This window comes from Phyllopteryx taeniolatus, chromosome 1, assembly GCF_024500385.1.
Source record: "Phyllopteryx taeniolatus isolate TA_2022b chromosome 1, UOR_Ptae_1.2, whole genome shotgun sequence".
Lineage (NCBI taxonomy): Eukaryota > Metazoa > Chordata > Actinopteri > Syngnathiformes > Syngnathidae > Phyllopteryx > Phyllopteryx taeniolatus.
The window spans coordinates 27,227,964-27,249,656 of record NC_084502.1 but is presented as its reverse complement, the minus strand read 5'-3'; the positions used below and the strand labels follow the sequence as shown (position 1 = coordinate 27,249,656).

The window sequence follows — 21,693 nt, the reverse complement described above, 5'->3', positions numbered from 1 at the left end:
GACCCTCTTTATTTGCCAAGTATGTCAAAAACACACAAGGAATTTGTCTCTGGTAGTTAGAGCCGCTCTAGTACGACAATAGACAGCCATTTTGACAAAAAAATACTTTTGAGACATAAAAACATGAAAACACCACAGAGTAACTGAGCCTCTTGTAATTAAATGGCAAGAGGGAAGAGACTGTCGGAATGTCTAAATCTAAGTTCCTAAGCCTTGTTGTATGAACTGATGAAGCCTGTTCGGATGAAAGGCGAAACCACTTCTAACACAAGCAGAACAGCCCATTTGCAATCGATTCAATGTACTGAGAATTAAATGACCTGAATGAATGAGAATATTCACAGGCATGGATTATTGTGATTTGCTAGTAAAGTTGTAGAAGTGATCATTTGAAAATGTAAACACTTGCAGAGAGATTCATAGAAATAAAGTGTTGCATTTTGATTTTCATCTGTTTCCTACCTTGCTAGATTACTGTTGATAGGCTAATTATTAATCATTAACATAATAAGTGTCTTCACGGGGATGCATATCAATAATTATTAACAGTAACATAATTAAAGGTGTTTGAGCAAATTTGTTATTTCAGAAGTATGCGTCAAACTGGTAGCCCTTCACATTAATCAGTCCCCAAAAACTGGTTCTCAGTTTCAAAAAGGTGATAACGCCTGATGTAAGATAACAAAAGAGGGAAACGTATTGTGTGCAGACTTTATTTTTTCCTTTATGCCAACAGTCATGAATTCCGCCATTGTATATCATTGACAGTAACATTTATTTTTACTTTTGTACTTAAGTACATTTTCTGTACTCTTATTTGACAGGTGTTAAATCAGTATTCCACATCCAATATGGCGGCACCGTCGACGTACCATATAGCCGGCTGAAGCAGTATCTATGTCAATACGATGTCCATGAGCGTGACCGCGTCGACTTGATAGTTTCGTGTAAGCCTAAATCGTGTTTATGTATTTATTTTTGTATTCTTTCATTGTTTACGTGTAATTTATATCGCAAGAAGAACCTTTAGATTTGATGCGTGTGTGCTACATTAGCTCCCTATAGCAGGGCTTTGCTAATTTGCTAGGTCACAGAATGTGGAGAAACCCAGTCAAGTCGTTTCTACGGCGAACCAAAGGACTCAATGTACGATCAAAGGTCCGTGGATCATGCAGCAGAAGCGAGAAGAAGTGGGTCGTGCCCACTGGATTTGACACAGGTTTAAAGACTTTCAACAGCCTCACCAAACAGAACGAGACTCTGATTCTGGCTCGAGAGGGAGTAGCCACTTGGTAACGAAGACGTTCAAATGATCCAAATAATGTAAACGGTATACAGGTTGTCCTCTGTTTACGACGGCCCCGACATGCGCGGTTTTGAGGCGTCACACAAGGTAAAAGGAGGTACGCTCAGTTACCGCCGCGCTTTCTGTTTTGTTTTGTATTTGTGGCCTAGAAGTTTTTTTGTTTTTTTTTAAAATCCAAATCCATCCATCCATAAACATACTAGTATGTTTGCCAGTCAATTGTTGGGCACATACCGTACCTGTATAGAAAAATCCAGAACCACTCACATTCACAGCTATGGACAATTTTGAGTCTTCAATTTACCTAAAATGCATGTTTTTGGAATATGGGGGGAAGCCGGAGTTCCCAACGAAAACCCATGCAAGCACGGGGAGAACATGCCAACTCCACACAGGAAGGCAGATTCAAACCCCAAACCTCAAAACTGTGAGGCGCAACGTCCACTGTGCTTTTCAGAAAAATGTTTACTGTACTCTAATTATGACTTCACTCCTGTGTTAGTATAGTTTAAGATGTAAAAATACTTACATTTGTGGCCTGGAAATATTTTTCATGCAAAACCTCAACAGATTTATTTCATTTCACCTTCTCTAAGCTGTTCAGTGCACTTGTACAACTGTTCAATGTTTCAGTCCGTATTGTACAACTTTCTCTAACAAGAAGCTGAGGGCAAAATTTGATCCATGAATGGCCCAGTACATTTCCCAGTGCATCTAGAATTGATATTTAAACAGTCCTCTTCATCACGCTGTTTACATTTGGGAATAATGAGACCAAGACGACGCCTAACAATTGATCGACAGTATTGTGTTCTCAGAGGGAAGTGGCCACTGAGCTTAAAGAGTGATAAACTACGGCGCGTTCCGACCTACATACAAATTGAAGTTACTCTGTGGTAAACTGAGGACCACCTGTATTTATAGCAACGTGCTTATCTCACACAATACAACACTTGTGTTTGGGCATCAGGTACAGCTGTGGGCCCACCGTGTACGACCATGCCCACTTGGGCCATGCATGGTAATAATAATCACACACAACTAATTGAATACATCTTCAGTTTAATTGACATTTAACTTTTCTCATTAAAGTTCATACGTCAGGTTTGATGTGCTCCAGAGAATCTTGTCCAGGTTGTTTGGCATCACGGTCATCCACGCCATGGTCATCACAGACATTGATGACAAAATCATCCAAAGAGGTTGGCAGGTGAGACACCAGTTGCTATGACAACTGTTGTGAGTGAGTATATTATTTAAAAAAAAATGTTTTGTTTATTTTTCCTAGGAGAACATCTCACCTATCATCATAGCCAGAATGTATGAAGAGGAATTCAAGAAGGATATGATGTCATTGAAGGTGTGTGTGTGGCTGTCTGGGTAAGGTCCAGAAGTATGTGGACAATTCCAAAGGTTTTATAACTCTGCTTTCTTATGCCACCACATTGGAATTAGAAATTTCTATAGTGGTATCTTGACTTATGAGTTTAATTATTTATCGTTTATTTATCAAGGTAAAGCAATTGAGAACATTCTCCTTTGCAATGCCAACCTGGCAGCAGACAGCAGAGGAAAACAAAGCCAAATAAAGAAATTCTGTATTATCTCATTCTGTGACCATGTTCGTAACTTAAATCACTCCTATCTCGAATCGACATTCCCCATTGAAATGCCTTTAATTCATTCCAACACCCCAAAAAAAAAAATCATCAGACATTTTAATAAAATAGTACTGTAGTGTATTGCAGTGAATGAAACCATACATTAATAACAGAAAAGGAATGTTAGCCTAATAGCATGATTGCCTAAGTAATTTTGAATGTTTTCCAAAAAATAAATAAATTCAAACAAAGAGTCCTCTTGCCTCGATTCCAACTTTGTGGTTTACCGTGGTCGGATAAGAGAACACAATTTTTAGCAAGCACATTGGTATTTTTTTTATTGATATGACTTGTGCAATACTAGGCTAAGCTGTTTTCCTTAATTGATTTTTTTTTTTTTTTTGAAAACTTACTTTCACTGAACTTTCTTTTTTTTTTTTGCCTTTTTTCCCCCACACTTTCCTCACTTTAAGCAGCATCTCCATCTTTCATGGACTGAGGTCTGCAGCGTATAAATGATTTTAACGGCCTTGTCTGGCCTTTAACGACGTCTTCTGCTTCAGTGTAGTAAATATTAAATATGTGGCTTTTAAAAAAAATCTAGGTGCTTCCTCCTGCGGTGTATGTACGAGTCACTGAGAACGTACCGCAAATTGTGGCCTTCATTCAGAGGATCATCGAGAATGGAAATGCCTATGCCACAAAAGAAGGTGAGGTGATTTTGGATGTTCTGCATGGCGCAATTTAGTTGTCCCTCACCAGCTCATTAAACTTCGCATAATTATTTGACCTGCAGGTGATGTTTATTTTGATATCCAGTCCATCGGGGATCGCTATGGCAAGTTTGGGGCAGCTGGAGATTCTCAAGAAGGAGCTGGTAAGAATCGGTTAGAATTAAAAAACAAACAAAAAATGCATAAATCAAGCACAAGACCTATGAAAACTGTGATAATAGGCCATACACATTTACACTAGTCAACTACTTATGTAGGAAAATTGTGCACCTTTCAAAATATACTGCAGTTGTATTTAGAACTGCACTGCATTGGATTGAAGAATTACTGCATGTCTAGAATCAATACAACTTTCAAGCAGTGCGATTCTGCGGCACTGGGATCTAGAACCACAATAATTAACAAGAGCGTCATAAGTGGGAGAAAAGTGATGACGATTTTAAAAGGGGGCTTTAGAAAATAGTATTTTCAATTTTTGGCATTCAAGTGGTGGGGCCCGAAGTGAGATTTTTTATTTATTTTTTTTTTCCCCCACACGCCCCCAAATCTCTGATGACACCCCTGATGATAAACATTGTTTTATTAATAACTCTCTCAGTCAGTTGTCAATCAAAGGTGGCAAACATACTCACACTCTGTACTTATGGAGAAGTACGGATAACTCTTTAAAAAACAACTTACTAAAGTAGTACTTATTTGATCCCTTAAGTTAAAAAGTACCAACTCTGAAATGTACTTGAGTATAGATTTTTACAATTTCGATAACTTGGCACAACAAAAGATTTAAACATTTTTTTTAACCAAGCTCTATTTAGCGTTGGCTCAGGATTTTATGCTATCAGTGTTCCCACAGCTTTACTAACATTGTGGAATGACTAACAAAAAATGCTAAATTTGCTAATAACTGCAAAAAATATTCCTTAATTAAAAGTAAAAAGTACATACTGAAATATCCTTAGGCCAAAGTACAAACTTAAAGAATGAATTTATATACAATGCCTGTTTTGATGACTTTTATGCTGTCAAAACAATGTGTTCCCGTAGATTTGCTAACGTTGTGAACTAGCTAACAAAGAGTGCTCAATTAGCTGACAAAAAAAAAAAAAAAACTTTACCCATTTGTTTTTCCCCAGATTAGACAGGAGTTTTGAGGCTGGTACAAGACAACGCATTGGCTACGAATCATTCTTGTAACCGACAACGTAAAAAAAAAAAACAATCTTTTATAGTCTGTTAAGTGAAAATATGTCTTCTAAATTTGACACACTACAGAGCAGTGTTGTTAAGAATCCTGCCAAATTCGAATGATTAGAAAAAATTGTCAAGTATGGAAAAAATGAGGCTTCACAAACTTTTAAGAAAATTCACACAGTTGTCTCCGCTCTCAACTGCTGTGGGCGTGCCCGCTCAATGTGTGAAAAATAGATGCTACTTCGTCGAGCATCTTTCTTACGCCGACACATCCCTACAAGTTTGAGCCGCAAAAATAAATCTGCTTAAGCCTCCGGCGGCTGGAATATATCCCACCGGGTCAGGAGGCTTTCCACACCGTGGCAGACGCTAGCCACCAGCTAGCTCACAAGCTACCAGTCTTCCGGGGCGCTTCTCAGTCGGCAGACGGGCGGCGGTCTTGTCCGCAACGTCACCCCATAGCTTGGGAATTGCAATAACGACACCAAACATTTCTGTAAATTGTGGCATTCAGAGAAGATGCATTTTGAGGGCATAGCTAGCGAGATAACTGCATGTTGTAGTTGTAGAAATGAGCCTTGCAATAATTACTAGTAGCTCAATTGCACTGGATAACTACTGATGGGAACATAGATGCTTAAGTTCTTATGTAGTGGGGAAGGAGGCACTTTCTGTTACATTATGTCACCAAAGTACAGATATCTGTTGAAATGCAGTGAGTAAAAGTAAAAGTCATCGGAAAAAAATATTCAAGTACATCATCCAGCCATTCAGTAATTAGGAATTTCTATGTGGTTACCTTCCACCACTGACTGTATCTAATAAAGTATTATGCAAGTGCAGTTTAGCTTTATCCTTGAATGATAAAAGAGGGTCTTGTGCTTGGTTTTCCAGGTAGCTCCAGTAAAAAAGATGTGAGGGATTTTGCTCTGTGGAAGCGATCAAAACCTCAAGAACCACACTGGGAATCTCCTTGGTGCCCAGGAAGACCAGGGTGGCATATCGAGTGTTCCACCATCGCAAGGTTTGTATCACCAATGAGGCGTTTGGCTCCGCATCATTTCGTTGATCTTTAACATGTCACCACTGTGGTGGGTTCAGCTCAATGTTTGGGAGTCAGCTGGATATCCACTCAGGTGGCATTGACCTGGCCTTCCCTCACCATGAGAATGAGGTTGCACAGAGCGAAGCCTATCATCAGTGTGACCAGTGGGCCAATTACTTCCTGCACTCAGGTAACTCATGCGCCAAACGCAAACAGAAATGCAAAAAGTCAGCAAAGTTGCGGTCATACAGCATTGTACAATTCCAATGAAGTTGGGACGTTGTATTAAACATAAATAAAAACAGAATACAATGATTTGCAAATCATGTTCGACCTATATTTAATAGAATACACTACAAAGACGAGATATTTAATGTTCAAACTGATCAACTTTATTGTTTTTAGCAATTAATCATTAACTTAGAATTTTATGGCTGCAACACGTTCCAAAAAAGCTGGGACAGGGTCATGTTTACCACTGCGTTACATCACCTTTTCTTTTAAAAACATTCAATAAACGTTTGGGAACTGAGGACACTAATTGTTGAAGCTTTGTAGGTGGAATTCTTTCCCATTCTTGCATGATGTAAAGCTTCAGCTGTTCAACAGTCCGAGGTCTCCGTTATCGTATTTCACGCTTCATAATGCGCCCCACATTTTCAATGGGAGACAGGTCTGGACTGCAGGCAGGCCAGTCTAGTACCCACACTCTTTTACTACAAAGCCACGCTGTTGTAACACGTGCAGAATGTGGTTTGGCATTGCCTTACTGAAATAAGCAGGGGCGTCCATGAAAAAGACGTTGCTTGGATGGCAGCATATAAACCTGTATGTACCTTTCAGAATTAATGGTGTCTTCACAGATGTAAGTTACCCATGCCATTGGCACTAACACAGCCCCATACCATCACAGATGCTGGCTTTTGAACTTTGCGTCCATAACAGTCCGGATGGTTCTTTTCCTCTTTGGCCCGGAGGACACGACGTCCACAATTTCCAAAAACAATTTTAAATGTGGACTCGTCAAACCACAGAACACTTTTCCACTTTGCATCAGTCCATCTTAGATGAGCTCGGGCCCAGACAAGCCGTCGGCGTTTCTGGGTGTTGTTGATAAATGGCTTTTGCTTTGCATAGTAGAATTTCAAGTTGCAATTACGGATGTAGCGCCGAACTGTATTTACTGACACTGGTTTTCTGAAGTGTTGCTGAGCCCATGTGTTGATATCCTTTACACATTGATGTCAGTTTTTGATGCAGTGCCGCCTGAGGGATCGAAGGTCACGGGCATTCATTGTTGGTTTTTGGCCTTTTCCGCTTACATGCAGTAATTTCTCCAGATTCTCTGAACCTTTTGATGATATTATGGACCGTAGATGATGAAATCCCTAAATTCCTTGCAATTGTACGTTGAGGAACACTGTCCTTAAACTGTTGTGGACTATTTACTCACCCACTTGTTCACAAAGAGGTGAAACTTGCCCCATCTTTGCTTGTGAATGACTGAGCAATTCAGAAAAGCTCCTTTTATACCCAATCATAGCACCTGTTCCCAGTTAGCCTGTTCACCTGTGGGATGTTCCAAACAGGTGTTTGATTAGCATTCCTCAACTTTCTCAGTCTTTTTTGCCACCTGTCCCAGCTTTTTTGGAACATGTTTCAGCCATACAACAGCCATAATGATTATTTTCTAAAAACTAATAAAGTTTATCAGTTTGAACATTAAATATCTTGTCTTTGTAGTGTATTTAATTAAATATAGATTGAACGTGACTTGCAAATCATTGTATTCTGTTTTTATTTATGTTTAACACAACATCCCAACTTAATTGGAATTGGGGTTGTATAATGAAGTGATGGATGACTGTTTTGTTTTTTTTGTTTGTTTGTTTGTTGTCAGAATTGTGTCACTGGGAACAACTCAGATTCTTTCTGAACACAAGCCCTGATCCAACACTAAAATACTGCTAAGTAGGACAGGTTTTAAAATGCAATCTCACAAAAATCCTATTCTGTTTAGGACATTTACACCTCAAAGGCAGTGCGGAGAAAATGTCGAAATCTCTGAAGAACTACATCACCATTAAGGTAACTCACCTTAAAACAAGAACTTGAAATTTCCCCAGATAGTGTGCAAATGCTGAGGGATGTTGTCACCTTTCCAAAGCTGCAATACAATGTTTTTTCTTCCACGCATCATCAGGACTTCCTGCAGACTCACTCCGCCAATGAGTTCCGTATGTTCTGCCTCTTGACCAAATACAGATCAGGTAGTGACAATTTTACAGAAAACCCATACAGTAACCCCCTTGCGAATACTGAGCCCTGTCACAAGAGTATCAAAAATGTTTAGAACGCTATAGTACCACTCAAAAGAATACTTAGTTTGCCAAGTACCACCATCACAACAAACATTACATACAGTACATTAGTGTAGTAGTAATGTTCTTTTATTGCTAAAAAGTACATTTAAAATTGTAAGCCAATCTAACACCATGCACAGTTTGAACATTAACACTGTGCATATAGAGGGAAAAAATTACTTAAATATGATTCAATTCAAATGTATTGTAAATAAAAATCATACCTAAATATGTTTAAGAACAGACAGTTCTTATTACTTAAATTCAAATGTACTTTAAAGTTAAATACAACTGAACTTTACTTGAGCAGTAGAAGTTCACGTATAGTCGTGTACATGCAGCAAAGACTGCATGTAACTTCTGTAACTGTAACTTCTGTAACTTCCACGAGCAACCCAGCCTAAACTTAGTTGCTCCCCGACATACAAAGCTTCTCTCTCAGTGGCGATGTATCACGTCAACATATTCTTGACTTACTGTCCCGCAACTATGCAGGGCATTACTGTAGTGTGCATGCTTTTCATTTGTGCAGCTGATGATAAGTGACTGGTCTGTGATGTCTGTGCAGCTATAGATTACAGTCACAGCAGCATGTTGGAAGCTCGGGTCTCCCTAGCAACCATATCTACCTTCTATAATGATGCTCAGGCCTACATAAATGGTCAGCTGCAGTGTTTGCCTGTGCAAGATGGATTACTCTGGGAGAGGTTTGATCCTGCTTTTGGTTTTCTCAAGCCTTTTGAAGGACTTCATAAGTGCTCTGATGCTACTACAATGATAGCGTAACAAACTGCTGTCTCCTGGTTCCAAATCACAAGGTTGGCTCAGACAAAAGCACGTGTGATGACAGCCCTGGCTGATGACTTTGACACCCCAAGAGCCATGAATGCCATCATTGATTTGGTTTACCAGGGAAACTGCCAGCTACAGCCGGTTTCCAGGGTAACAAGCGCAGGCTTTTTTTTTTTTTTTCTCTCCATAGTATAGACCTTTTCACCATGGCGTCACACTTACTACTGGGTGGCAAAAGCTCAAGCGATCTCTGATTGTATCACTAGTAAACAATATATTTTTGGCATTGTTTCAGTTCAAGTCAGCATTAGTCAATCACTTTCTGCCACCCGGAAATCCCGTTGCCACTTGTTCACAAACATATAATATGCTGACGTCACAGCAGATCAGCTTATTTGAGGGATGTATTGACTGTGTTGTTGTATCAGGCTGCAGGAGGAACCAGAAGTCCAGCAGTTTTGGGAGCGATGATGGCCTACATAAGAGACATTTTGGACGCGTTTGGGATCGACCCCTTTCATAACAAGGTCAGGATAAATGTGGAACCTCCAAAATAGCAGTTAATTCTCACACTGTGTTTCAAACTAGGATTTGGGATTCATCCATCGTCGCTGGCTAAAGGCGTCTTTATGCTCCCGCGCTCGCATTGCATCACATGACCGACGCATTGGCCCACGCGGCCCTTCTGCGTCACTTGACGTGCACATGGCAAAAATTGTTGCTGTGCATAGAAAGCCGCAGAAATCATCTCTGATGATTGGTCCGTTTTTAGTCACATGCTGTGATGACGTACTCACGGTTCCTCTCGGTTCCACATACCACCTACGCCGCTGTCTTCTTGATCGATTTTGCAGCATAATTAAACTTATCAACTGGTCATCTAGGTCCATTTGTTCTACTAGACACTGTTCCACGGTCGCCATTGTTGTTGCTTTGTTCCTTGTTACGGAAAGGAAAAACGACTACTGGAAATGGCCAAAAAATGCAGAGGAAACTCCTCCCTGTGGCGTCCTACCCAATACCGGCCGTAGCGACACCCCTGACTTGGAGGGGACCTGCAGGACATTTTCAAAACAGCGCGCGTGGGTTGCGCTCGAATATAAAGGCAAACTCCGCACCGGATAGCCACAGTGACGTCAGCGCGGTCGCCCCCCGTGCGAGTATAAAGAAGCCTTAACATGCACTGATTCCACTGACAGCATGGCCATGTATATAGAGGAGTTGGACTCCCTGGACTCAAAAACTTTTGAGAACCCCTGTGATTATGTCCAAATCTTAAATGTGTTTCTATATGCAGGAGGCGGAAGCCATAAGCCAGTCTGGAAGCCTACAGGCTGTTGTCGATCAGCTAACTCAATTCCGAAGTGAAGTCAGAGCCTTTGCCCTCACCCGTCAGTCAACAACATCAGAGAAGTTCCAAGAAGCACTTCATCCAGACAGAATCCCGCTCCTTAAAGCAAGTGACAATCTGAGGAAGAACCTGGTACCTCTTGGGGTGCTTATAAAAGTGAGGAACTAGGTATTTTACAATTACATTGAGGAACATCAGACAGACATCCTGTTCTCGTGCTTTCAGGATCGAGGAGCCAGCTCCACGTGGGAGCTAACGAAAAGCGCACCAGAAATTACAGACAGGATGAAACCCAGCACAGACAAAGCGGTTCATGGATGAATGGATTCAAGCATATTTCTGATTTAAAAAATAAAATAATTTTAATGGATTTCATTTCTTTTGATTGTGTCATTGTTCTGTCACTATACCTCACTGGCATATATAAACATTATTTGTAATCAATAAATAAATAACTTTCTGACCATTTAAGTGAAATTGGATGATTTCCTGTGTCACACGTGGCGATCTCTCAGCAGTGGTTGGGACTCCCTTTTATTAGAGGGTTTGTTTGAATGACCTGCAGAAAGTTTGGGCTGGAAGGTTCACCGCATGAGGGTTAGAAAGTGGAGAATTTTGTATAAATGCCCAAATTCTATTGAAACATTGTGATGCTGGATGTTGTCTGAGTTACATCCTGTCCATCAAGCAGTGTTGCGGTTCTCTGGTTTCAAATTGATCAGAGTGTTACTGGCATGGGCCAACTCCGTGATAGAAATTCGACCTCTTTGTTTGATGAACTGTGCCACTGCGTCCATTTCTGCCGGAGTGATGGATATGAACTTCCCCCTGTCATCAATGACCCCTGGGGGAGAAAAGAAATTCCAAGATTTCATAAATACAACAAGCTAAACTACCATTTGTATGTACCTTAAATATGTAAAAATACAATTTACATTGGCTGCAAATCAATTAGGTGTTGAAAGTGGTTTCCAAAAAAATGTGACAACCGTCTAAAACTGGAGTAATCCAAAGTCCAGCACATGGGCCATTAGACACATCACATAACTAAAATGCATTGTGCTACAGGCAACATTTACTTGAAATGTTTGGCAAGACTGTTAGAAAAACATGCATGCAGTTTGATGTTAAAACGTTAGTAATGACAAGTTGTTACTGTAAAAGTGTTATATTTGAGTGAAACCTATGCCATGTTCAAGAAAATTGTTTTCTGGAAAAATATTTGATTAAAATAAAACATTTTCATCACAATTGCAAGACGCAATATCAAGTATCGGTACTTTGCTAGTTCTCAACAGCAAGTAATTGAATCATATTCTGTCTGGAAAAAAAGTGGTATTGGATTGGTTTTAGTGTGTTTAATGAATTAAAGTTGAAGAATGTATAAGGGGCCCTTGCAGACTTTGATTCTTTTCAGCCCTCAAATTAAAATGTTTGGACACCCCTGCTCTAAAATGTGTAAAAAATAAAATGCATGTACAATTCAGTGGATGCGTGTCAACACAGTTTATTTCTAAATCGATTGTTTTTTTTTTAATGTACATAAGCTATTGTGAAGATAACGCAGTACTTGACACAAACCTGTGAGGGAGCCTTCTGCTAGCAATTCCTGCAGTCTAGCAATAGCATCTTTTGTTCTCATTCCAAAATGAGAGGCCAAGTCCTCCAGCAGAACAACTTTAGAACTCTGGTGGAGACAGAAAGTTGGGTTTAACACACAGTTGCTCTTCATTTTCTGGGTTGGGGGGGAATGGAGTGTGCGACATCACCTCTATGTAATCGATAAATTCTTGGAGAAGGTTACGTGACTGGAAAGAAAAACCAAACAAGTGTTTATTATTTGAATAGCAATCCAAAAGGCTGAGTGTGAGGTCATATCAGAAGAGACCTGACCTGGTCTTCATTGAGTTGCTCCTCCTCACCCTGGTCTTCTATCACAAAGGAGGCTTTGAGCCTTAGGTACTCCTCCTCCTCCCGTTTCTCCTGCTCCTCTTTGGCTCGCCGCTCATCCTCTTCCTGACGAAAGACCAATGATTGGGTACAGTACGTGCACAGATGAGGGAGGAAAAGGAATTTAAAAAAAACAAAAAAAACAAAGAGGGACCTGTTTCTTTTCCAGGAGCCGTTCTTTCTCCTCCTCCTGTTGTCTCTCCTGCTCTCTGAGCTCTTGCATCCTCTTCCTTTCTTCACGCTCCTCTAGCTCAGCCTGAAATTAGAATTATTAAACAATAAGAGTAGTGGTGGAAAAATACTCGTTTGTTCATTCAATTTTGTCGCGTGATTGTGGATATTGTAGACCCTTAATTTATTCTTTATTCATGGGGGAAAGGAACTGAGCCCCGCTATGAATAGCAAAAAAAAATGAGGGTAATTGACACCCATGGTGATATAATTTCATACTCATCTTAGAGCATTACCCTCAATAAACAATCAGCAGAGCATAAACATAGCATTGTTACGGTGAAGACTCTCCGTAACACCCTCGGCTAAACTTTGCTCCTCCCCAATATAGGAAGCTCTTAGAACAGCAAGATGTATACAACATACTACAATATACTACAACATCCACCAACTACTAGTTTCCTGATAGCCACAGCTTTGGCATCATCTTTTGGCATCATTGGGCATTACAGGAAGAGGACGAAAAACATGCCAAGCTGCGAATAGTAAGTTTTTCAGCAAATAGCTGAGGATATGGTCTACAGGGAAAAAAATCCAATAGGTGAATTGAACATATGCATGGTAAATCATTAAGCATTTCCAGTGGAAAGGTTAGGTAGCATGTGAGTTTCCGCACGTCCGTCTGTTTCAAACTAATTGGATGCCATCTGACGAAAAATAACCATACTCTTTAAAAGAGTGATAACGTGAGGTTGTGTAATCAATAGTTCGGCGCTGGTTCTTTTCAAGCTCGAAATTACATCAAAAGTTTGTCCTCTTTAAAGACGAAGGGATACCTCTTTCAGACAACACTGCAATGTGACGCCTGTTATGTTCAGCGATTCCACTCAGCTTTTTATTTCAACATGTTTAACAGTGACCCGGAACTACAAATGAGATGGAATGTTAACATTCACCGAGACAATTTTATCATCTCAAAAACGAGAGTCTGTAGCCCAGACTTGGAGTCGCTGTTTTTGAACTGTAAGTATGGTGGCAAAACAATATAACAAATTGTGAAACACTTTTACATTTCAGAAAACAAATTAACAAAAGCCAAAACACTTTTACATTTCAGAAAACAAATGAACAAAAACCAAAACACTTTTACATTTCAGAAAACACATTAACAAAAGCAGAAACACTTTTACAAAAGACGAAACAAATTACAATTGAGACCCGAAAACCGGCTCATTCTTAGAATTCCCACACCCACACATCTCGTTACATCTGCGTAGCCTACCATTCCTGCAATGCAGGAGCCAATCATTTGGAAGCGGGGCGGGTCTTGCCGAGAAAGGGTACGGGATTTCTAAGAATGTCTGTGAAAGGGGACGTTCGCTTTCCGGGTTCCGGGTCTCAATTGTAATTTGTTTCGTCTTTTATGTAAAAGTGTTTCTGCTGTTGTTAATGTGTTTTCTGAAATGTAAAAGTGTTTCGGTTTTTGTTCATTTGTTTTCTGAAATGTAAAAGTGTTTTGGCTTTCGTTAATTTGTTTACTGAAATGTAAAAGTGTTTTGGCTTTTGTTCATTTGTTTTCTGAAATGTAAAAGTGTTTCACAATTTGTTATGTTGTTTTGCAAGTGATTCTACTCGCCGCACAGGTTTGCTTCATTCATACTCACCGGTGTTTACGAATCGAAGCTAGCACGCCTCCTTACCCCAACCGCGTAAGTGCTGCGTGCACACAGTCCATTCATGAATAGGCGGCTGTTGAGGGCATTCAGCCTCTCACCTCTCGCTGGGCTTTCTTAGCCTGTTTCTCCTCCAGCTTCTTTTGCTTCTTGGCTCCAATTTTTGCCAATGGCTGGAAGCTCTGCTGTTCTGCCTCATCATCATCCTCCTCGTCCTGGTGCTGCTGCTCTTGTTCTTCTGAAATTACCAAAGCTTTACAAGGTTTTGTTCCTTTTCCGCTTTTGTTTTTTTAAAGGTAGGATTAATCAAAAACCGCCATAAAAATTTCCTGAAAAGTTTGTAGAGGGGTGGTGGATTTACCACAGAAAACACATCATATAGGTGCATCTTCATAAATTTGAATATTGTAGGAAACGTCATTGTATTTCAGCATTGCAATTCCAAAACTCAAATTATACAGATTAATTTAAAAAAATACTTTTCAGAAGGCCAATTCCAACCTCAATTTCATAATAAAATCTTTTTGACTATTTCTCATGTAACATTACTTCTTGGAGATGGTAAAATGTGGGTTCTTCTTAGTTGTTAGCTAAAATCGTCAAAATATAACAAATACAATCATAAAATAGTTTACTCTGTGTAGTGACTCGATAAGAGTTTTTTAAATTGAACTACAGAAGTAGTTTTAGTTTTGTAATTTATTGAGATGCACCTGACCCTGACCCTAGAATCAAGCTTGGATGGGGAGAAAAAATATATTTTTTTTTTTCCCACTTTAGTTAACACTGCAAGTTTTGGGGCATTTTTCAACATGTTCCCTGATTCCTCAGTGAATAATTGACAAATTTTGAGTCAAAATTCAGTACGGAATAACAATTGTGATTCAATGGCCTCATATGTGTTTCAAAGTCTGTTTACCAAGCTCCACTGTTTCCCTCTGCGGTCTTCTGTTGGCCATCGCCCCTGCAAGGTTTCTCCTCCTACGCGGCATGCCAGCTCCTCGCTCCTCAACAGCGGCCTGTGGACGGACCCCCGCCGCTTGGACAACAGCTTGCTCATGCTCTCTGTCAGCTGTGAAAAGAGTTCACCCATAACAATTAATAACAATAAGGATACATGTAGCTAGGTTTGGGCACCATTTGAATTGGAGCGATTCCGATTCCGGTTCCTTAGTTCGATTCCGGTTCCAAACGATTCTCGATTCCGATTCTTTTAGGGGGCAGGGTCAAAAAAGTTTGCATGGTTTAAATAAAGGGTGTCCAAATTATGAACATCGATTTTCTTAGCAGGCCGCAGCATAGACTAAAATGAACATTTGACTTGAGGTTCTTTATAACCAGTATCAATATCAAACCTATGAACTAAAAGGCAATGTGTATGTGGAACTAACCCAATTGACTTAATAGTCATGAATTAATGTTTCAGTTAAAAGTTAAATATAGCATTGTTAAAATAGTTATTTAAAATGTTATTTTATTGTTAAAAATAAAATAAAATGTTATTTTATTCTTTCACTCACCTAGTTGACTGACAGTTGATTTCACTGATAGGATTGTTAAAATACTTATTTTAACAATGTTATATAGCTGCCCCTGTATTTTGTTTCATCACGTCAAATGGTTTACATATGCAAGTTTTAACTTGACTTCTTGTTTTAAGATAGTAGCCTTTTATTTTGAAGGGTTCGCACCGGAACTCAGCATTTTGGCACGAAAAGTAACTTCACACGGCACCAGTGATTGTTTTTGATTTTTTTGTTTTTAATGGATGGAACAAAATGCTCTAAAACGCTGATTCCTTTCCCTACCCACCGATGAGGTGTGATACTGTGAGACAACGTTTATGTGAATTTTGTCCCAATTCATTGTGATGTAAAGTTGCTACGGTGAAGTTTTAGCCCAATGTTAAGCTTTTTTTTTTTTTTGTCATCGGCACTTACGTTGGTTTGAAGACTAAAATAAACGCTAAAAACCATCAGTGCAAAAGTGCAAACAACCGTTTACCTTGTTAGCTGTCTCAATGTTGGCATTGACTTATTTTATTTTCACTCACCCAATTGAATGAGAGTTGACTTCACTGAAGCTCCGCATGATATAGGGTGAGGCTCGGAGCACGTCAGACACTACACATCGGGAAAAACTCCTTTGCACAATATAATCTTATTCCAAGTGTTGCACTGAGGCAACTGGTCATTCATTTTAACAAAGTTAAGACACAATTTTGTTCGCCGCCACTGCCATTGGGCACAAGCACGTCATGGTGCATGTTCTTCTTCGTTGGTTTACGCCACTTCTTTGTTGCTTTCCGCCACTTCTTCTTTGCGGCTGGAGGACTAGGCATGGAAACTGGGAACCAATATTTTTTTAATTTTGAGCAGTTCCGGGAGAACCGGAACATTAGTCCCGGTTCCAATCAGTTCTCGATGCTCAACCCTACATGTAGCCAAAAAGGTTAAATAAAATGCTGTAGTGTATCAAGACTAATTTGATGCAGCATTGTCGCACTTAACTGCAACGATGCAGATAATAATTATTTAAGACAACTGTTTAATGATGTCGGCGACAAGAATGAGTCACGGCTAATATGTTGTGTCTTGTGATAGACAAAAAAACACCAGCTTTGGGTTTTCACAAATTTTCTGTCTACAGTGTAATCCATTCATCAATTTTCGTACCACTTCTCCTCACACGGGTCGTGAGCGTGCTGGAGCCTAGCTCAGCTGACTCTAGGCGAGAGGTGGGGTACACCCTGAATTGGTTGCCAGCCAATCACTGGACACATAGAAACAACCAACCATTCACATTCACACATTACGGGCAATTTAGAACCTTCAATTAACCTAACATGCATGTTTTTGAAACTGGAGTACCCGGAGAAAACCCACGCAGACATGGGGAGAACATGCAAACATGCCGACCAATGTAATCCAGATAATAAAAATGTATATTTTAGTATTGAATACTATTTTTTTCAGCTGCTATCATTAGTTGATTAACATTTGTAAGTCAGTTCAAAGCGTTAGCAAAGCTGTGGGAACAAGTTGCTTTGCTAATATAAAAGTCGTTATCAAAACAGGTATTGTTTAATTGACAGCAAACATTTTATTTGAATTTTTTTTACATTTGGACTTAAGTACATTTCAAGAGTGTGTGCTATTTTACTTTTACTCAAGAGCAGGAGTAGAATCCGTACTTCAACTTTTACCAGAGTCTTATTTTACACAATTAACTGCACTTTTACTTTACAGTGCCAGTCCCCCCAGTTAACATGGATATTTGACTTCTAAAGCAAGTCAAAGTGAATGTGTTTTAAGTAAAAACTTCAGTTTGAGTACTTTCACCACCAGTACATGCTGTTAACTCTTTTTTTGCTGCTGACGAAGCCTACGAAACACATGCGCGCTCGGGTCCATTTGAGACTAGATTTAGCTGCGTCTCTCGTGCCAATTTACGCTAACGGTTAGCTGGTCGCCTAGCTCCGACTTACCTTCCTCCGTCCTTTTCCGCAACTTCACCGCAAACAGCAGCAGCACAGCGAGGATAGCGGCAGCTATCAGGTACAAGACGATATCCATCACCGTTTCACACACTCTTTTAACCTGTTAGTTTGTATCACGGATAAAAATATATGTGAGTGTTGCTCGGTCGTCGGGAGACTTTTGGTACGTCAAGAGCCGACAAATTTCTTCTTCTACGCTGTAATTTTTCTGTCGCTCATTCAACAGTTTGGAGCTCATAGCAACCACCTACTGGTCTGGGGTAAGAACATACATCAGTTTGTTATGTCCGGTGCTCTCAAAATGCAAGTTTAACCCTGCAGTCGTTTATTTATTCATTTAAATAATAATAATAATAATACCTTTAACCCTTACACTGTGTTGGTCAAATCTGAACTCTTTTGACATCAGACAGAAATAAAAAATACCCTAAATTTCAGTCTTTCACCCTAAAAATTGTTGAGGACTTCTTAATTGTGACCAACATTATTTAAAAATATCATTCTTACCATTAGGAAAACACATGCAATTACCAAGGGACCCCGAAAGTTCAACGGGCCCCCAAAGATCTCCTAAAAACTGATTAATAAAGTTTTCCTTGATTCAAAGAAATTATTATTGTTTGAGTCTTTAAAAAAACGTGCCTAAAAACACATAAAAATGCTAAATCCATCATCTGTGATGGTTTTGAGTGCTCTTCCCTCCCTTGTCATGCCATGGACTATTCCATCTTGCGACTGCACAATATGCAGATTTGATTCAGGAATATAAATTTGTTGGCACGTGGTGAAGAAAATGAAGCTGATTTATGCCAGTCGAGCGGAGAAGAGGAGAAGGCAAGAAGAAAACACACAATTTTTATCAAAACGTTTCAACCTTTTTTAAGATGACCCACCTCAGCCCCCTGAGTATTAATAATCTCAAGAGTCCTGTAACTTTTATTGCACTGATTTATATTTATCATCCCCTAAAATTGGTTAATTAAAATGTATTTTGAAATCAATTTACAATACCTTATTAGTTTTTTTTTGTGTGTAAAAATACAATATTTTAAAATTACATACAATTGGTTTAAGTCACTGATGATGTAGTGGTACACTCGCCTGACTTTGGTGCAGGCAGCGTGGGTTCAGTTCCCACTCAGTGACGGTGTGAATGTGAGTGTGAATGGTTGTCCGTGTCTATATGTGCCCTGTGACTGACTGGCGACCAGTTCAGGGTGTAGTCTGCCTTTCGCCCGGTCAGCTGGGATAGGCTCCAGCGTCCCGCGACCCTAACCAGGATAAGTGGTGTTAAAAATGGATGGATGGATGGATGGTTTTCTTTAATTATTTTACTTTATTATCAAAATAAGAGGCGGCACGGTGTACGAGTGGTTAGCACATCCGCCTCACAGTTCTGTGGACCTGGGTTCAAATCCGGCCTCGCCTGTGTGGAGTTTTGCATGTTCTCCCCGTGCCTGCATGGGTTTTCCTCCCACATCCTAAAAACATGGTAGGTTAATTGAACACTCTAAATTGCCCGTAGGTGTGAATGTGAGTGCGAATGGTTGTTTGTTTACATGTGCCTGCGATTGGCTGGGTTAGTGGGGATAGGCTCCAACACTCTCGAGACCCTAGTGAGGCTAAGCGGTATGGAAAATGATTGAATGAATTAAAAAAAGCTGTTTTTACGTGCACATTTTAACTTTTTTTTTTACCTCCTCCATTAAATATCATGGCTCATCTATCTGTTTTAATCAAATGAGACCCCAAATCATGTAGACCTTAGTTCTGAGGAAGAAAGAACGCAAAAGAAGTAGGTAATCGCTTAAGCCCCAATTTAAGGAGAAACTCCTTTGGGTGGGATGGTACTTTTCCATCACTGGTGACATCTGGAGGACACAGTCTGCTTTTAGAGAAAGAACTCCCTTCAATCTGGGACGCTATGCCTTCTCTCACTTTCTCTTTCTCTCTTTATCTCTCAGTACATTCTGTCTCGTATGTGCAATTATTTTGTTGCCACTGATAACATGTTTGTGTGTGTGTGTGTGTGTGCGTTTGTGTGTGTGTGTGTGTATTTTGGACACAAGACTGTAACAATGAGCCTGCAAAAAAAATCTGAGTTCATTTGAAGGAGATTGCTTGAAGGACGTTGCACTTGCCGCAGCGTCTCTATTTCCTGGTTCACCACTCAGGTGATCTACAGAGAGGAGGAGGAGGCGGAGTTTATTGCAGATCCTCTGAGGGGGGAGAGGCTGTACTGTACAGTAATTGCAATGTGGAAACTGCATTGTACTGTAGTCATGAAGGAACATGATGATCGATGTCTGTCGCAGAGGTTATTGAGGGCCTCGGCCCACATCAAAAGACAATTGCAATTGCAGCAATGATGACAAGGTCATGCGGGTGGAAGCAGGAAGTAGTCATAAGCAAGGGAGGCTGGACACAGGCAAGAGAGGAAGCAAAAAAAAAAAAAAAAAAAAAGGCAAGACAGAAAGCAATGCAGAGCTTCCGCAAGGGCAAGGTGACTCCTCTTCTGGACACAATTCATGTTCATATCAACATACAATCCTCCATTAGAGTAACTGAGATATTAGTAGGAATTTCACTGGGGTCATCAATCGGAATGTGTTTACATGAAGGCAAAAAAATGATGGCTGGTTGAATGGTGCTTTCTGAGTGATGGCTGCCACCATGGCTGAGAGGTCAAGTTAACTGGTGAAGGGCAGGGTAGTGAGATCCTTAAAAAAAAAAACACGCACACACGCTCTGTTGACACTGAATGCAATTGGCTTGTGATCCACAACCACGATGCGAATGTTGTCGTCACAACTACACTGTTTGACCTTCGTCAAAGCTTTTTTCTCAGACTCATTACTATAGAAATTGGTTCTCAAATTTCTACCTAATAATCTTTGGGGGCGGGGGAAATTATGATTTTACGAGAAGGAAGTCAAATTTTTTCTTTTTATCTAATTTTGGGGGGAAAACACCCATATGATTTTCAAGAAATAATGTCTTTTTATGACAAAAAAAATTATAACATGAGTTAAAATATTATTTTTTTGAAGGCAAACATTTTTTTAGGGGAAAAATATATATTAAAAAAAAAAAGAAATCTTACGAGAAATAAAGCTGTATTTTCGTGTACCACTACAGAGAAGCTGAACTCGTACCACACTTTGAGAATCACTGCATGAGAATGACTGACACTTTGGTGAGTTGGATTATACTTTCTTGATATTGTATGAGTTTCAGTACATTCACAGAAGCAATTTATTTACAGCATAATATTCCCACATCAGTCTATCTGTTAAGGGTTGTGTGACTTATATTGCTGTGGTCACAGGGGTCATGCCAAATGACTTTGAGCAACAAGGGCATTGGGGCGCCATTGTCCCTTGGTCTTCAACCTTCCCATAGGTGTTATTACGAGGTCACACTTTTCTTCTATTGGACGATTGAGTTAGGGATAAAAATCAAGCAAGAAAAAAATGTTCTGTTAATTTTTACTCTTTAGCTCTTCTGAGAGGTGTTTCAACCACTTTGTCACTTAAAACAGGAGTCAGCAACATATTTTTCCTTTAAATCCTATTTAATTGATTTGGGTATTTGCTTTAATAATAGCGATTTCACTTTTGGTTGTAGTTACGAAAACCTTAAAATGTCCCTGTAGATTGAAAAAAATTATTTGTTCAAATTTGACACACCACATAGGGTTGTTTACAACCCTTCCAAATTTGAACAATAAAAAAAAAATCGATAAGTTTTTAAATGAGGTTTCAAAATCCTGAAAAAGCAAGTCATCTCCACTTTCAAATGCTGCGGGCGTGTCCTCCGGATACTTCATCTTGTATCTGTCTTATGCCTACACATCCCTACATGTTTGAATCATAAAAATATATCCGGTTAAAGCCTTCGGTGACTGGAATATGTCGCACCTGGTCGTCACGGGGCTTTCCACGCCGTGATAAAAGGCGCTAGCCACCATGGGCTCTTGACCACTGGACCGGCGTCGGGCTTGTCCGGGGCATCACC

The 21,693-nt window shown here is 39.8% G+C and overlaps 2 protein-coding genes across 4 annotated transcripts; one reads left to right on the top strand and one right to left on the bottom strand.

Moving 5' to 3' along the window:
* The first annotated feature begins 872 nt into the window (after positions 1–872).
* Positions 873–10,753, top strand: cars2 (cysteinyl-tRNA synthetase 2, mitochondrial). Of its 2 annotated transcripts, none has more exons than XM_061784851.1 (15): positions 873–1,292; positions 2,277–2,327; positions 2,399–2,516; positions 2,595–2,666; positions 3,512–3,617; positions 3,704–3,784; positions 5,727–5,856; positions 5,934–6,067; positions 7,898–7,965; positions 8,081–8,147; positions 8,809–8,947; positions 9,059–9,182; positions 9,461–9,559; positions 10,330–10,539; positions 10,609–10,753. In XM_061784851.1, the coding sequence occupies exons 1-15, from the start codon at positions 1,096–1,098 to the stop codon at positions 10,702–10,704; spliced, it is 1,692 nt and encodes a 563-aa protein (XP_061640835.1). In that variant the 5' UTR covers positions 873–1,095; the 3' UTR covers positions 10,705–10,753. The 2 variants fall into 2 exon arrangements, with proteins under 2 accessions (XP_061640835.1, XP_061640841.1); XM_061784857.1 differs by lacking the exon at positions 873–1,292 and adding an exon at positions 1,337–1,403.
* LOC133483537 (DDRGK domain-containing protein 1-like) lies at positions 10,720–17,891 on the bottom strand. 2 transcript variants are annotated; one of them, XM_061784908.1, is made up of 8 exons: positions 17,665–17,891; positions 15,097–15,249; positions 14,279–14,415; positions 12,488–12,589; positions 12,277–12,399; positions 12,153–12,191; positions 11,965–12,070; positions 10,720–11,227 (listed from the first exon to the last, which is right to left on the bottom strand). In XM_061784908.1, the coding sequence occupies exons 1-8, from the start codon at positions 17,750–17,752 to the stop codon at positions 11,067–11,069; spliced, it is 909 nt and encodes a 302-aa protein (XP_061640892.1). In that variant the 5' UTR covers positions 17,753–17,891; the 3' UTR covers positions 10,720–11,066. The 2 variants fall into 2 exon arrangements, with proteins under 2 accessions (XP_061640892.1, XP_061640901.1); XM_061784917.1 differs by having other exon boundaries at positions 14,279–14,412.
* Between the last annotated feature and the right edge of the window lie 3,802 nt (positions 17,892–21,693).

What these genes read in the sequence shown, in the direction of transcription:
- LOC133483537 (XM_061784908.1), bottom strand. Translation starts at nt 17,752, where the DNA reads ATGGATATCGTCTTGTACCTGATAGCTGCCGCTATCCTCGCTGTGCTG. An exon ending in AATTTATCGATTACATAGAG is followed by an intron (nt 12,071 to 12,152) that starts GTGATGTCGCAC and finishes TGTCTCCACCAG; the next exon opens with AGTTCTAAAGTTGTTCTGCT. An exon ending in AGCAGAAGGCTCCCTCACAG is followed by an intron (nt 11,228 to 11,964) that starts GTTTGTGTCAAG and finishes TTTCTCCCCCAG; the next exon opens with GGGTCATTGATGACAGGGGG.
- cars2 (XM_061784851.1), top strand. Translation starts at nt 1,096, where the DNA reads ATGTGGAGAAACCCAGTCAAGTCGTTTCTACGGCGAACCAAAGGACTC. An exon ending in GAGTGTTCCACCATCGCAAG is followed by an intron (nt 5,857 to 5,933) that starts GTTTGTATCACC and finishes TGGTGGGTTCAG; the next exon opens with CTCAATGTTTGGGAGTCAGC. An exon ending in AGCTACAGCCGGTTTCCAGG is followed by an intron (nt 9,183 to 9,460) that starts GTAACAAGCGCA and finishes TTGTTGTATCAG; the next exon opens with GCTGCAGGAGGAACCAGAAG.